The 17,620-nt window shown below is 36.9% G+C and overlaps 1 protein-coding gene across 14 annotated transcripts in view; it reads left to right on the top strand.

Annotated features, from left to right (window-relative positions):
• Syne1 (spectrin repeat containing nuclear envelope protein 1) overlaps positions 1 to 17,620 on the top strand; it is a 428,383-nt gene that overhangs the window by 163,227 nt on the left and 247,536 nt on the right. For all 14 annotated transcript variants that reach the window (XM_058573624.1, XM_058573630.1, XM_058573631.1 and 11 more), the window contains 8 exons: positions 221 to 361; positions 4,373 to 4,533; positions 6,466 to 6,621; positions 9,527 to 9,749; positions 10,218 to 10,316; positions 12,351 to 12,538; positions 13,302 to 13,425; positions 15,748 to 15,914. In XM_058573624.1, coding sequence (XP_058429607.1) covers positions 221 to 361; positions 4,373 to 4,533; positions 6,466 to 6,621; positions 9,527 to 9,749; positions 10,218 to 10,316; positions 12,351 to 12,538; positions 13,302 to 13,425; positions 15,748 to 15,914 — 1,259 coding nt within the window. The remainder of the gene's footprint in view (positions 1 to 220; positions 362 to 4,372; positions 4,534 to 6,465; positions 6,622 to 9,526; positions 9,750 to 10,217; positions 10,317 to 12,350; positions 12,539 to 13,301; positions 13,426 to 15,747; positions 15,915 to 17,620) is intronic.

Raw genomic sequence — 17,620 nt, 5'->3', positions numbered from 1 at the left:
TGCCCAGACTGGCCTGGAACTTGCCTTCTCCTCTCAGGTAGCTGGGATTACAGGTGTACCACCACACTGGGTTTGGAATCATCTTTACTCAGTGAGATTATGTGAAATTTAAACTGAAAATTCACTGGAAGTTGACAGTTTAGAGAATGAATGAAAATATAGCAGTATTTTTCCAAACACTTTGGTAATATATGTATGTATTTTTTTGTTCGAATTTAAGGTCACCTTAAGGAAATGGGAGCGATTTGAGACAAACAAAGAGACAGTGGTCAGATACCTTTTTCAAACTGGTTCCAGCCATGAACGCTTCCTGAGTTTTAGCAGTTTGGAAAGCTTATCTTCAGAACTGGAACAGACAAAGGTATATCAATAGTACCACATGGTTCCTTGGTGCTCATTATTACAATGAACATACTATTTATCCTCCATTATTTCTATTATTTATTATTATTTAATCAGTAGTTGTTATTTACTCTTTGACATATTGGGAAATGAAAACGTAAGTAGGATTTAAACATTAAGATCTAGGTGAAGTTTTTCAAGAAATTGAGAAATGGTTAATTCACTAACAGATATGTATATTTTTAAAATTATTGAGGTAATGATATTTGAATCTGAAATGCAAAGGGCAGGGGACCTTAGGAAAGCTGAGCTTGGAGCTTAGAACAGAGAGAAATTCCTAGGAAGGGAAACTGCATGGGGTGTCAGAGTGCTGGACACCAGGATCCTGTATGGTGAAGTAGATAAAGCAATGAGAATTTGCATAGCAAAACTGGGCAATATCAGATAGTCCTAGAAGAGCTATAACTTTTTTCTCTAGGAAACATGGAGCTGGAGCCTTTGAAGATTTTTGAGAAAAAGTCACACAACCAGAGCTGTGCTTTAGGGAGATGAGTTTCTAAGTAGATGAAGAAAACTGATTGAAAGGGTGAAAGACTGGGATTCAGTTAGAAAGTTACTACATATGGGCACCTGGGAGTTAGAATGGGAATTAAGGTGGTAGGGGCAGTGAATGCATGGGATCAGGTACACAAGATAAGGTGAAGTTGACACTAATGTAGAGAAAGTATCTGGATAGAGCAGAGGAAAAGAATATGAAGCACCAGGTTTGGGGCCTGACCAGATAACGAGAGCAAGTAGGGGAATTGGAAGGAGTGTTAGTGGGGCAAGATCCAACTCAATTTTGGGCACAGTGAGTTTGATATTCCAGCTGGGTATCAAAGAGAGCAGTTAGGAGTGTACTTAGTGTTTTTAACATGGAAGCACAAATACCTTGGGTATTTAGAGCAGGCCAATACATTCGCATGAAGCATTTAGAGGAGTCGTTCGGGCTTTTTTGGTTGCTACTATGCCAAGTTGAGGTTTATAGAAAGACAGGATTAAGGCTTCTCATTTAAGGTGGCTGCCATTTCCCCCAAAAGTGTGTTTCTTGTTTATATTGTTTCCCCCAAAAGTGTGTTTTCTTGTTTATCCTCTTGTGATAGTGTGAGGTGCAGTTGAGTGTGCAGTTCGTTTCCAAAATAAATATTTTTCTATGTCTTTGGAAAGAAGGAAGAGAAAGAGAGGAGGAGAAAGGATAAGAGAGGGAAAGGCTGAATTAATGAAACCATGGATTAGCCAGTGTATCAGGGAAAGACCTGGCGGCCATACTTTCCCAACCTTTAGCAAGGAAACCCCTGTGCTTCTGTTTTCTTAGGAAAAGCTTCTCTGTCTCATACTGCTAATTTTATGTCATTTCTCCTATTATTAATTTATTAAGGAGTGTGAAGTTTTATAAGGCCGGAGACTTTCGATTCTTCAGTTTTCATTAGCCATTTAAAGAGAAAATTGTTTAAAATTTATTTTTAAATTTCAATTACTTTATGTATCCAAATTGTATATTAGATGTCTTTTATAAACACAAAGATGCTTACTGGATTGATTTCCATAGGTGGTTCCCTCCAGGGAAATCCAGCCCTGTGACTTCACTTGTGTCATCCCCGAGGATCAGTTAAAGTGCCTAAAGATGAAACACAGGCCATATTTTTAGTCTTATTATCAAAATTCTCCTTCATCCTCCGTGATCTTCCACAGTTTTGGAGTGATTTAATAATTTGCAGTAATGTTTATTAAGTCTGTCATCTATGCGGGCCTTATCACTTGGTGATTCTTAAAACATTCCTGACAAACAGGCCTCATTATTAATCCTCTTGTATAAATAGGGATACCTAAGGCACAAAGTTGTCCCTGACCTCCTGATCACTAAGGAACATTAGGATTCAAACCCTAAAGATCTCTATCCAAAGCCTGCACTCTAAGGTACTGTGTTACATTTTCATTCAAAAACCGAGTGGCTTCTCTATGTGTTTATGTCCTCTGCCAAAGGAGCGTGTGTAATCTGGGATAACTGTTCTCCTCTCCTTCTGTGCTCACTTTGCACTGATATTGCGACCTGTATTCTATGTGACAGTCCTGGAGTGGCTGTGCCCTCTAGGCCCCAGTGTATTGGAGGGTGTCCACAACACGGTCAGATTGAATCTGCATTACAAGGCATGGCTTTATTGGCCAGGAGTTGAGAATTCAGAGTTTTTCAGGTCTCAGGGTCACTCAGTTAGTGAAGGACAGAACCTGGCTTCAACTGCACTTTCTCTGATGCAAATCATACTCTCCCCTTGCTTCCCACGACCACTCCTCTGCCTGCTTAGGACTTGGCAATGAGCCTTACAATGCTATTCCATTTTTGCTTCACATTTTTCTTATAGATGTCACTCTGCTCTTTGAATTCCTCTCCATTGTATTTCCCTACACATAGTTTGCACAAAATACTCTAAGAACAAAATAAGCATTTTCAAACATTACTTTCCTTGGGTTCTTTCAGGCTTGGGGGACACTATTTTGTACCTCTGATTCTTTTCATGGGAATTGGAGATTATGCTGAGATTTTTAGACTTTACAATTGACTCTAAAATGACTGTGAGTTCACAGATGGTAATGGTGGGTTCTTTTAAGTATAGAATTTAATGTTGTGACATCAGCAAAAATCATATTTTAGGATACTATAAAGCTCTCTTCCATAAGGAGGCGGTGCTTAGTCAATTTTATTCTCTTGAATTGCAGGCTACTTCTGTGAAGTGACATTGATATTTCTGTGAGGACAATACATCTTTTAAATAGGAAGCTTAAATAGTATTTAGTAGTAACTTTTTTCCACGTTTTTTATTGGTGCATTATGGTTGTAGGTAATGTGGGATTTGTTGTGCTGTGTAACTATCGTTTTATAATCATTCTGGGAGATGCTGGGTGAAAAATCTGACTTTTTACAAATATTTATGTTGGTTTTCTACATTACCTATTTAGGAAGGTAAGTTGATGATCAAAATCATAAAGCTCCTGTGAGTTTTTCTTACATGAGAAGAATTGAGACACTGATTTTCTTCATTCAAGATTATCACTGGATTTACCTTCTCTAATCTAGTATTCCACATTATTTACCTGACAAAATTCAGATAACATCTAAAGTTTACCAGGGCCTCATGCATATTAAATTAACTTTTGAATTAAAATAGCTCAGAATCATTGAAAATCCCTAAATAGAATTAATAAACCATTTTCTTCAATTTTATATGAAGGACATAAAAATGATAATTGGTACCTGCCAGAGTGTAGGGTACTTAAAAATGAATTTGCTAATGGAATGCTGAGAGTACCCTTTCAAGACAAGCACAATCATCTGCATTTACATGGAAAAACAACCAGTGATTAGCACATCTGGGATTCTAGCCCAGATTTGAAGGGTTGAAAACTCACCTTCTTTCTGTCATGTTGCATATGCATTGGAAAAAAAATAAGATTTAACAGCATTGAGATCAGATTATATCTCTTTTCAGGGAACTAGTAAACAAAACCTTTCTGGCGTTTCTGTACAGGAAAGATCACTGGTATTCTGCGTTGTTTGAGATTTTCCTCAATTGTATTAACAAGTTATTATCTGTATGATTGAAGAACTGATCACTGTTGATCATTTTGTGAGCTGGCCTGTAATAAATCAACATACGTATGGATAAGTTAACTACTATAATATAGCTCAGAATTCTAAACAATAAGTCAAAGGAGGAAATAGGGGAGAAAAGATTTTCTAAGAGGACTGCTGGGTAACTGTGAAGATAGAACTGGTTGTTTATATAAGATAGAGAAAAAATAGTGAAGTGTCTAAATTGACCATATAAAAATCAGTTTTATTGTTCAGAACAACATAAATCTATTTATGTATAAATCCTGCCAGTCAGCTGCCCCTCTATTCTGGGGAAGACTATTCACAATATTGCAATTTCCTTGAGGACAGGGTTAAAGAGTATAAAATGTGGATCTAATGGCTCTAATATCTTTCTCCTAGGAATTTTCTAAGCGGACAGAAAGTATTGCAATCCAGGCTGAGAACCTGGTTAAGGAAGCTTCAGAGATACCACTGGGGCCCAAGAATAAGCAATTGCTTCAGCAACAGGCTGCGTCAATCAAAGAGCAGGTCAAAAAACTAGAAGACACGCTTGAAGAAGAGTATGTGCTTCACCAGTCCTAAGCTTTCTTCTCTGAGATAAAGCTTAATGCAGTCTTCCCTGTGTCTTGTTTTTAAAACCGTCTTTTAAGATCTCAAAGTGTCTGTGTATTTCAGCATGTCTTGAGATATGATTCACAGTTCAAAAGAAAGTATCCTCAACACAGGAACCAGTATCTGTAACAAAACAAAAATATGTAAGGGATGTGGCATTAACATCTTAAACTGATTTTGTTCACAAGAAAGCCATATTGATTCCATTCTGTGGCCTTTGTACATTGTAGACAAAATCTAGAGAAAATGCCAATATTTTACTTTTTTAAAACTCTATTATTCTGCTGTCACCAGTTAGAAGGAAGGGGAGATATTTCGGTAGTGTAGATCTAGGCCTAAACACACATCACATAGACCAAATGTCTCCAATTCAAAGCTCATAAGCTTACTTACAGTGCCTCGGGATTCAAATTGTCACTGTCTGACATGCTTTTTCAGAAATTAACTTTAAAAATCTATTTTATTTTTAAACATTAATGTTACTTTATGTGAAAAGAAACAAATAGCAGTTGAACCTATTAATATCCTGCTATAGATAACAACATATTTTTAAAAGTTTGCAGGGGATAAACTTATGAGTCCAATATTCCCCCAAATTATATGGCTAAATACTTCTGTGTAGTTTCAAATTAAGGACACATAATCTATTATTCTTAAGAAATAGGACATCTTTCTAAGGTGGATTTTAAATGTAAAAATTGTTTTTTTATAATATTAACACCTTGAAATTGACATTTTACATTTGCCCAAACTTTAAAAAATGATAAATATTTTATCTGAAACAAATATAACTTGAAACATTTTGAGGACTTTATATTAAATATCTTCCATCAAGTAATAGAAATAGTAAAACTTAGAGTTTACTAGAAAAGAAACTACTTCTATTAAGAATTCCCATTTGAATCTTATTTAAAATCTTGCAACATAACATAGTGTATATTTTCTATACTGCTAAGAGCATTAGGCATACCCAGGGAATAAATTTAAGATTGCAATACCATTTAATTTGACAATCAATGATGCCATTGCTTTTTTCTTCATGTCTTCAAGTGCCTTTGGGTAAACAGGGATGTTATTTGCTTTTTTCTTTTTTTTTTTTTAACCTAAGGACTTATAAATTCAATGATATGCTCTTAGTTTCCTACTCTTTTTTTAATCTGAAAGCCATATTCACTTGGTTATATAGGTGTAGCTAATACAAACAAAATCTATAGTTGAAATTTTGTTACACATAACACTTATGTAGTCTAAAAGCAGGGTGCTCATGAAAAAGAGTTTATGAAAGTCTTTTAGAATTAGGACCATAAAACATGTATGAATCTCTGAAATCATTCTAGATTTTAAATCAAAAGGCGTAGCTGTAATAAAGGCAGCAGTTCCCGCCTGGCAGCAAGGGTTCAGACCACAAGTGCTACCTTGATTCATAGGACACATCTCCTAAAGATCTTTTAGTATAAAGCATTATGGTGGAATCTCTCCTTTACAGGAAAGAGGAACGTGTCCTTGAAAACAGGACTGTTAAAAAATGATGTACACTGGGATCTATTCTAGCATAGTTTATTGAAATAAGTCTTAGCAAGTGCTGGTCACATGCAGCATTTAATTAGATTATACCTGATTTGACCCCCTTGTACTCAGCAATATTTTGTTCAAAATGCGATTGTGTTTGTAGCAGCCTCGATGATGCCTCCTTAAGAGCTCATTCTCAGAAGAGATAGGAAGACTTGAGACCTGACTACTCAGATCAAGTGTACATTTTTTCCTCCTCAAATATTTCCAACTTTGAAATAGTCACAAATGTCTTCACTATCTTTTCACCTGGTGTTGTTGTTCTCTGTTAAAATATTACATTTTTTTTTACTTAATTTGGTTAATTTTAGTATTAAAACCATGGAAATGGTGAAAAACAAGTGGGATCATTTTGGCAGTAATTTTGAGAACCTGTCCGTCTGGATAACTGAAAAAGAGAAAGAACTCAATGCCTTGGAAACTTCATCCTCTGCCATGGACATGCAGATCAGCCAAATTAAGGTGACCTGCTCGGATGTTACATTAATAATCTATGTCTAGCTTTTAAGATCTCTTTCTTACATTTATTTCACCAAAACCTATTTGGTCCTGAGACAAATTTTTCATTGCTCTGTGACTCAATTAAAATTAAGTTCACACAAAATGCCAACCAAGCTAAGAGATCTTGACTGACGCTGGGTAATACTTTATACATGGAATTGTGTATTAATATTGTCAGACCTATGCATTCAAAATCAATATTGTGTGCAATATCATTAAAATATTTTTATGGTTACATTATTCTTTTTCTTGATTTTGCATTAACCTCAATGGAGCGCTCTCTTGATTCTCTTATAAAATATGACGTGTATCCATCATCTACAATTACTTTTTAAGAACTACTTGGATTGTTGTAATTAGTATTAATGGTGTTTACCCTCACTGACCACAAGGGGGAGCTCAAAACACTACATTCTGTAGGTGAAGCAATCAGACCTGGTGGCTGTAATGTATTCGTTTATAACCTTGGGTGCGGATGGAGATGTTCTGTTACAGTAGCTCTCCAAGCCAAGATAAACATGTGATTAGATTATCATCAAACACTTCACTCAGTTTAAGAGAAATGAGCTGAAAGATGTGGGCTTGCAGTGCTCATTTATGGTTCTTTCTTTTATGTAACTCCACAACACACATTTTTAAAATTCAGGCACTTTTTATCTCATTTTATTTTTTTCTTTTTGGAATTGGAAAACGCTTTGAAGTTTCATTCTTTTAAATATAGTAAAATAAATTCCGAGGTGAGGAAACATTTCACACTATGGCTCAGAACAAGTTATTACCATGTGCAAGGTGGGAGGGTGCAATGTCACTTAGATAAGATCACAGGTGGAACAAATCACCCCTGCTCATCGTACATCTTTTGCAATCAAGCACACATGGTGTGGCACACGCACAGCCTGCCGTGTCTTCTGTGGTGGATTAGAAAAAGAGCATATTACAATTAAGTAGTTCTGTCCCCAAAATTTCCCCTTTAAAAAATTAACAGATTTTTTATCCTTTTAATAATTCCTTCCTTGCTATTTTAATTTATATTCCAGAACTTCTGAAATATATCAATGATCAAATATCATCTTGCTATTCTCCAGGAAAAATGAAAATTACATATTTTATTTTTAAATGCATAAACAGTAACTTGTGGATTTTCTTACTATCAGATTAGAAATACATTTTAATATGTCCAAACTGGCATTTTGAAAATGACCTAAAATATATTTTAAAATGTCAATATCAGGAAAAAATATCTGCTACAAATAAGCAAAAATAGAGTGGAAAGATCTATGAAATTTGGCTTAATAGGCTCATATTCTGTTTCCCAACAGAAGGCTATACTACAGGAAATGATAAATAAATAATAAATAATAAATGTAAAACTTGTTATAGTTTTCTCATCTTAAAATAATCTTAAGATTAAAATTAAGCATTTTTATTGCTGTGAAGATAAATGCTGTGAGCTGATTCGTGTTCATCATTCCACGCTGCTCCTGATATTGGTAAATGATAAGAACATATGCTAGATTCATCTTCCAACTTTTCTTGGATGGAATTTCTATTTGTTACAATGTGATTGGTTTCCATTTATGATTTTGTTGGTGACATGGATTAGTCCAATAACTAAGAACTTTCTTAGTTCTTAAGCAAGTAGTGTTGTAAGCACCCAGAAGAATTATTAGTGCTTAGAGGACACTCAACACTTATTTGTTGAATTGATGAGTAATTTTTGTAAGATAATCTTAGAAATCAGCAAAAAGAAAGATTGCATTAATGCTCAAATATTTATTAGATATACCACACATATGAAAAATAAAATGAATAAATGGTGGTGCCTACCTGACAATCCTATGTAATTTATTTCTGATTGCCTCACTTAGAAATCACAAATTTATTCCCCTCCCCACCCCCACCCCCATAACAGTATTTTCCATTTAAGTTATTTGTAATTGAAACTTGAGTTTTGGGGCATTATGTTTATTGGACAAGTGTGGCCCTTTTCCTCAGAGAAAGAAATTTCATTGTTTCACACACGAATAAGCCCAATGTTTATGAGAGACACCTTCCCCTGGGTCCATACACATATGCATGCACAATTTTAGTAGCCATTGGTACATTCTATGCATTGGGTTATATGTAAAATATCCTTTCTGCTTCAAATTAAAATGATAGTATGCAGTTTTTCCTGAAAAGAGTGCATAGCTTTTGAAGAAAGTGGTGGTTCTCATAGCAGCAGCAACAGCAGCCCATGGGAACTGATCACAAATCTTGGGTCCTTCTTAGCATGTCTGATCCCTGAGGATGGGAGTCAAGTGTCCTAATTCATTCTATATTTGGAAAACACGGGCATGCAACACAGGGGATAGATTAGGAAAGACTAGCTCTAAGTAGGAGTGCAATCAGAAAAACTTGGTGTTAGTAAATCATGAAATACTCAACAACATTTTAGAAAAAGTAATCGAATGCCAATATTAGTGTTCCTATGAATTCCTAGAACACATGGTTTCCCCAAATCAATTGATTTAAGTGCTTGATCAGTGAGTAAGCAGATAAGTCTCTGTGTGTTTGGAGATAGTGTAAAAGGTGCAGCGATATCCTCTTGCTAATCTCACTGCAAGCAGGAGCAGCATTTCTCTTTATTCCCTCTCCAGTGAACACAGTCACCACAGAGTGGTGTGTGCTGCAGACACTGTCTATGTGCGCGTCCTCCTCAAATAGTCAGGAAGCAAGGTGCTGGTTCATCTCTCCAACCACCCCCTCCGAGCATGTTTAGATGTCGCTTAAGGAAATTTTTCTATTTTTCCTTGTAGGTAATTTTATCGTCTCAGGAAGGCAAGTTTACTCAGTTGCATTGTCATTTTCTTTTTTTAAATATTAGGTGACAATCCAGGAGATTGAGAGTCAGATCAGCAGCATTACAGGGTTAGAAGAAGAAGCTCAGTCTTTTGCTCAGTTTATTACCACTGGGGAATCTGCTCGAATCAAAGCCAAGTTGACACAGATAAGAAGATACTGGGAAGAGCTCCGAGAGCATGCTCAGTGCCTTGAAGGAACAGTCCTGGGGCATTTGTCTCAGCAGCAAAAGTTTGAAGACGATCTTCAAAAGGTAAGAATACATGCAGGCTAAAGTTACACATTTTGCATTGCGTTTATAGAAAAATGAAGCAAAAACTCCTTAAATAGTGTAATGAAGGAAAAACAACTTTCCAATTGTCTACCAAGTTGTCAGGATTGTCAAGTTGTCAGTTATGAACTAAATTCACAATTGTTTATAGGGTATGTTTTTAAGTAAACATATATGTCTACACAAACATACACACACAGATATTTATATAGGTACAATGAGCCTGTAAATGTCACTATACATTATGTTCAGATCATCATTAAGGCTTAATTAGTTTCCTTTCAAATAATAGGACACATTGACTTTAGATTTTCAAAAATTCATTTGTTATCATATTGGAAGTTATCCATAGATGGTAGGTAAGATACTGTCTCAGTAACTTTCTTTCTCAACTGCTTTCTCAATGTGTATTTTTCCCAACATTATTATATTTCACCTTTTTTTTTTCAGATCCAGCAGTCTGTGTCTGAATTTGAAGACAAACTTAATGATCCAATTAAAATATGTTCTTCTGCTACAGAAACATACAGAGTTCTCCAAGAACATATGGTAGGAGCATGCATGCACATTTCTTCTTATTTATCCACTCTCAAATTTGATAACTCCAACTTAAAAAGAAAACAGTAAATATTTTTAGGAGAGTTAAAAATGGAAAAATTATGTTAAGGAATAAGATATTAAATGTATCCACTTCATATAACACAAGAAATGTAAGTATGCCAGTAAATTTTCACTAAAATATATATAAAATGAATATTCAATTAAGAGATATTTCTCTTTTACTAAGATATTTCTCTTTTACTAATATTTTCAGATAATAGTTTTAATAAAACCTTTACTTCTTGCCAGCATTATAGAAAATCAAGTGTGCAAAAAGATGATATAGCATGTTGCATGTAGTGATTATAAATTAAGAATTGAATTTAAAAGACTGACATATTTAGCATAAAATAAATGATTTTCATGTGCACCACAGATTTCATATTTCAACCTGTTATATTCAGGTGTTATATATATGTCCTCAGTGACCTGTTTCCAACAACTGGCTTTTAAAATCTGGTCTTTGCGGTGATCATTGTCAAATCTTTGGCAAGGCTACAAACATATGGCATTGGAAGGATTAGGGGTAAGGAGCAAAGAGGAAGATACATGTTCAAAGAAATGATAAAATGAAGCAGGTTAAGAATAAACAAAATACAAATATCATCCCTACTTCATATGCATGTGATCACACATGTATATAAATATGGACAAGGAGCTGCAATGACAGAAAGCAAATGATTGACAAGGCACATCTGGAAAGGAGAATGGGATTTATATTGTTTGATGTAATGAGAATGCATTTATAATACTTACCCAATTTTTAAAAATACTTAAAAATGACGAAAAGAAAATCCAATTTAATGAAATTACTCCAGTACACAACTAAATTGATAACAGAGTGCTGGAGAGGATGGCATTCTATTTTTTTCTAATACTTAGATTTCCTAAAGCAAGTTGGTTTTCTATTCTGTAAAATGAGAGATAATGAAAGGACATCCTCTTAGGGTTCTTAGGAAGATTAAATAAGTTAATACCTATAGTGTGCATAGCACAGCACACTATCTGTCCCATTCTGAGGTGTCTTATTATTATCACCATTGAATCCTAAGTCAGCCATAACTCTTTCTCTCTGTGTGTAGGGTATCCTTTTAAGTAAACATACTTGTCTACAAAAACAAATATCTGAAATACACACACACACACACACACACACTCATATATATATATGGAGTTTTACTCTGTTGCCCAGGTTGGTCTCAAACTCCTTGGTTCAAGTGATCCTCCTGCCTCAACCTCCAGAGTAGCTGTTCACACTGGTTCACACTGTGCCTGGCTTCTTTCCATGTGTTTTTTTTATGGATGATATAGCATGTTACATGTAGTGATTATAAATTAAGAATTGAATTTAAAAGACTGACATATTTAGCATAAAATAAATGATTTTCACAAACATTCTGAATTGTTGGGGAACGTGAAATTTATTCCAATCTATAGCAGCGCATTCTTATTAGAGAAAATCTCCTCCCACCTTTGACTTTGACATCCATGAAGTCACTCCCTCATTTTCACCAAGTCTTGCTGCAAATCATAGCAGATATTTTTTAGTACCATTGCCATTTATGATGATGGAGGGAAAATGTTTCATGGTGATGGGTCTTAAAAAGGAAACCCAGGTCTTGACTTTTAGTCGGTTGCCTCTGATGTTCAGCAGTCTCCCATCCAAAGTTTCACTTTCTGTGATGTCAGTTACCTGTCGATACCCACAGCCCAAACTACTAAATGGAAGCTACCAGAAATAATCATTTCAGTTTAAATAATTTTTATTACAGTGGATTGTTGTAGCTGTTTAATTTTGTTATTGCTCATTTCTTATTGTGTCAACTTTTAAAATTAAACTTTGCACAGGTATAGAGGCATAGGAAAGAGCATAGCATCTTCAGGGTCTGGCTCTCTCCATGGTCTCAGGCATCTGCAGACCATCCAGGAACCTATCTCCTGGGAATTGGGGGCACAGCCCTATTCTCTTTGCACTCTCCTCAGGATCTCTGTCAGGCCCTGGAGTCCCTGAGCAGCACAGTGACTGCCCTCTCTGCCAGTGCCCGGAAGGTGGTGCACAGAGAATCCTGCCTGCAGGAAGCGGCTGCTCTGCAACAGCGGTATGAGGGGACCCTCCGGAAGGCTAAGGAGAGACAGACTGCGCTGGAGGACCTTCTGGCCCACTGGCAGAGGTGAGCAGGGTGTCTTCTTGAGATACTGCCACTCTTAAACATGCAATGCTTTATGGACTGTCTTTAAGTGATGAGGAATTAGCATCCCAGATATAAAACTACAGGACCTCCCATAGGGAGGTGAAGGTCTAGGAGTGAAGAGGACGTGTCTATATGTTTACACATTACACAGTTTGTTGTTGTTGTTGTTCTAATTAGTGATACATTGTACATACATGGAGCACAACTTCTCATTTCTCTGGCTGTACACGATGCAGAGCACACCGGTCGTGCAATTATACATGTACATAGAGTAATAATGTCCATCTCATTCCACCATCCTTCCCACCCCCACACCCCCCTCCCCTCACTCCCCTCTGCCCAATTCAAAGTAACTCTATTCTTCCCTAGCACCAGCCCCCTTATTGTGAATTAGCATCCTCATATCAGAGAAAACATGTGGCCTTCGGTTTTGGGGATTGGCTTTTTTCTTTGAGCATGGTATTCTCCAACATCATCCATATACCTGCAAATGCCATAATTTCATTCTTCTTTAAGGCTGAGTAATATTCCGTTGTGTATATATATATATATCACATTTTATTTACACAGTTTTAAGTGGTGCAATCCACACATACTGCTTTTTGTCCCTCACATGCAAGGATGACAAAGACTATTTTGCATTGTTTATAATGGTTCACATTGGCCCTCTGACCTCAGAAAGGTTTAGTCTTCTGGCATGATGATTTTGGATGAATGTGTTCCTTTCCTCTGCTTTCTTTAGGCTTGAGAAAGAACTGTCATCCTTTTTGACCTGGTTAGAGCGATGTGAAGCCATGGCCAGTTCCCCAGAAATGGGCATGTCTGCAGACAGAGTCAAAGTGGAGGGTGAACTTCAATTAATACAGGCAAGTTCAAGGAAATGCAAGGAAGGAAAATGAAGTGCTCTTTGTCACAGTTGTGTTATTTAAAAATAAATTAATAAGATAAGGGCTGGGGATATAGCTCAGTGGTAGAGGGCTTGCCTAGCACGAAGGAGACCTGGGGCTCCATCCTGAACACCACAAAAGAATAAAAAAACAAACAAAGAAAAGAAATCTCTATCCCAAACTTCTTGCTTTGGTTTTGTGATCACTGGAGCCTCATGTGACATCAAGGTACGTATCCTGAAAAGAAGATTACAACCCTGACTTGAGAGACGAGGGAATGGCAGGTGGAATTCTGTGGTGACCTAGTTCCATGGTGCATGAGAAAATCCTGCGATATAATGTCTGGGATGGGAATAAAGCTGGTGTGCCAGGGGAGTTGTGAGAAGGATGGCCAGAGAAGTATATGGAATGAGGTTGACTATCAGTCAGTAATCTCCAAAGCTGGTACAAGGTATAATCTCTCCATTTTCATATTTATTTATAAGAATTTTCAGTAATAGAAAATCACTAATAAAGAGAGAAATAATGCTGAAAGGAATCAACAGCCATGATTATTTTCAAGCAAGATAAATAATATCAGTGATATCAAACATGGATAATAGGTAGAAAGACAAAGAATAATAGCTTATCACAACTTTGAAGACAACTTTTGAAACTTAAAAAAAAATCACATGGCACTAATGAAGCCAGTCAACATTACTGATTTTTGTAGATAGATAAATTACTTGAAGTGATATTTGTCTATGCCCAAAATTCAATAGGCAAATTGCTGCTTAACAGAGATTGATTGTATTATAGATTTATATCCCAATTTTCTCCATCGCCTTTTATCACAAGTTTAGGATAGAGCTGGGTTCTCTTCATTTTTATAATTTATTCTCTTATAATTCCATTAGGGCATATAACAAATTAAAAAATTAAAAAATAATAGTTCCATCAGAGGGCTGGGCATGGTAGTGCATGCCTGTAATCCCAGTAGCTCAGGAGGCTGAGGCAGGAGGATTGCAGTTCAAAGCCAGTGCCAGCAACATAGTGAGGGCCTGAGCAACTCAGAAAGACCCTGTCTCTAAATAGAGAACAAAAAGGACTGGGATGAGGCTCAGTGGTTAAGTGCCCCTGGGTTCAATCCCCAGTACAAAAAAGAAAAGAAAAGAAAAAAAAAATTCCATCAGAGGAATCTGTGGCATCTGAATCTATTGCCCATCTTCAGCTCTTATCCTTCCTTGACTTTGAGGGGGCCGTACCCCCATTCTCTCCCCCTTTCCAGCTTAAAAAACATGGATGCTCTGCATTCATCTCCTGGAAAGTCCCTTCTCAGAAACCTACAGTGGCTACCCTGAGCACAAGGACAATCAGTCTGGTTCCTTAGGTTTATATAAGATAGTCCAAGAGGCTAAGTCACAGCTCCTCTCCTTAAAAATAGCAAAGCATAGACATGAAGATGTACCGGTACATTGAGTTGGACTCCTCGGTGTCTCCATGTGGAATCTAAGTGCTGTGCATGAGAGGGCTGAGAGGGGCTCTAGGCCTCTGTCACTCCCTTGTCCACACACTGTGTACTGTGGGCTGACCATGAACATCCATTCCCACCTCCTGGCCATCCTGGGCCCCTTCTTTCCTGTATACTACTAGCATGTGTTCCCATTCTGCTTTGGGGTCTTCCCTGTCATTCATAGGCTGATTCTCTTCTGATATACACATATAGCAGTTTTCCTTTTATAATATACTGGGCTCCGCTAGGAAGGGAAAAAAGCATTTTGATAAGCATCTACTATGTGCTGTCATATGTACTACCCATGTCATCTCATTAACACCTCTTTGTGTTGTTCTCTATCTATATGAGTCTTTGTTAATTCAATTTTAAAATAGGCAGTTTTGTTCATGCAAGTTAAATAAGAGCCCTTCAACCCCACAATTTGGCCTAATGTGGTCTCTAAACAGAGAGAGACACCATGTTCATGGTGCCTAGAATTGCATCTGTTTTTGTTAGATGTTCTTTGGTTCTTATCCACCATACTTTTTCTGTGATTCTTTTTGCTTCCTCAGTTTCTTTGTTCCTCAGCTTTCAATTTTGCCTAACTTATAACTCAGACTCCAGAAAACTCATTTAGGTTTCAGTAGCATTTAAAAAATTTCAGTGATGGTCAAGCGAATCCATCGCTCAGTCAAGTAGTAGTAACTGTCTTGGCATTAATGACCTCCGTTTTGCAAGAATGTACCTGCAGTGGCCACCTTCTGTTGCAGGGCCCTCCCCATCCTGTCCTCTCATGGGGAGGTCTGTAACGTGTTCTGCTTTCCCAGGCCCTACAGGGTGAAGTGGTGTCTCAGGCCTCCTCCTACAGCAGCCTCTTGCAGTTGAAGGAGTCACTCTTCTCAATCACCTCCAAGGAGGATGTAAAAATGACCAGAGTACATTTGGAGCAGCTGGACGAGAGGTGGAGAGACCTACCACAGATAATTGGGAAGAGGTTGGTTCTAAAAAGTCTTAATAGTGTTCATTTATTTTGAATGGTGAACATAAATTTTAAAAAGCCATAATTTTATTTTATTTAACTCAGCCATCAGGGGATTGTTACCAGGCAGTGGAAGAAAACTGTCATTTTAAAACTCAGTGTCCTTAAAATAAGCATTGCCAGTGAACCTCAATTCAAAGATTTAGTTTTACCTGCAGGGGAAAATGAGTAAACTAGTTGAAATATATTGAAGAGTGAAGGGTTGCTAGTGATTTTTTTTTTTGCTAGTGTGTATATTATTTGTTGATTGAGCTATTTGCATAAGAAAAGAAAATGGTAATTAAAATTTTGCCTCCTGAGATATTTCTCAGCCAGAGGCATTTTGTACACATCATTGCATTTCAATATTGATCTTTGGAGAGAATGAGGGAAACTGTTCATATATTAAATGGAGGCAAAAGTGGATTAAATCTTAATTAACTAGATGATCAGCAATTTTCATTTATCTTTCTAATTAAAAAGAGAACAGATTTTGTCTTTAGATATTGATTACCCATATGATGATGTGAATCTTGGATAAGCATTTAACCATTCTGACCATTTTAAAAATTCATTTATTCAGCACATATTTATTTAGTTTCTGAAATGAGTAGAGCACCCTTCAATTTGCTGTGGATCACTCCACTTTCATGGAGCTTATATTTATTCCATTGCTTATTCATTTGTTCAATCAATCAACAAATGCCTATTGGGTATCTGCTGATTGCCAAGCACTGTATTGGAGGCTGGTGCCATAGAAAAAAGCAAAGCCTGAACTCAGGTATTTTATAGATTAGTGTGGGAACAACAAGAAAACCATTGAGAGAAGTGAGCATGGAGTATTCAAGGAATGAAAAAGAGGGACATTTGAACTGGCCCAAAAGGAAGTGAGGTCAACTCTCGAAAGATGAGAAATTTTCTTTAAAAATGAGCAGGGTCTGTCTGCTGTCTCTCAGAGGGAAAATAAAGGACTTTTAAGCTAATAATACAAATGTGTGACTTTTTTAGAATATGATGAATTCCTGTAATGTGTAGAAAAATTTGCAAGGATTAGAATATGAAAGTTAAAAAGTTGAGCTCTCTAATATGCACAATTAATATGTGTAAAAATTTTGATAAAAATTTGAAATAGTAAAAGGTTGATCTCCGGATACAAACCATTGTAATGAATATTTGATTGTAATATTATGTTTGGGATCCCAGTTTGGGATTCTCATCTCCTATACCTGTTATTGGCCAGCAGAGAACAAGAGGACGTAGGCAGAGGCAGCAAATGGCCCAAGGCTCCAAGGAGAAATAAGTGGGTATAGTGGGCAACAGACAGGAGGTCAGAGGGAGTGCAGGACATCGTTGCATCAGATGAGGCCAGAGGAGCAAGTACGTGGGATCCCTTGGGACCACAGTTCGGAGTCCTGGGGGATGACCTCCCAAGTACAACAGGAAACTGCTCCAGTATAGACACATGACAGGGATTGTTCTGATCCCATGACACCGTTTCTGACTAGTCTAGAGAGGGGACAGTAGGGAAGCAAAGGTGTCAGGAAAGAGGCCAGCTTAAACAAGAGACTCAGAAACTCAGGCCAGGATGAGCATAGTGGAAAGGAGAAGAGCAAAGCATCAATATATCTGGTGGAGCATGTGGGACCCACTGTGCACAGGTAAGATGTGGTGGTGAGGAATGG

Source organism: Marmota monax, unplaced genomic scaffold, assembly GCF_021218885.2.
Source record: "Marmota monax isolate L192 unplaced genomic scaffold, Marmota_monax_Labrador192_F-V1.1 WCK01_AAM20220418_F8-fsc00114, whole genome shotgun sequence".
NCBI lineage: Eukaryota > Metazoa > Chordata > Mammalia > Rodentia > Sciuridae > Marmota > Marmota monax.
This window is presented reverse-complemented; position numbering and strand designations above follow the sequence as displayed.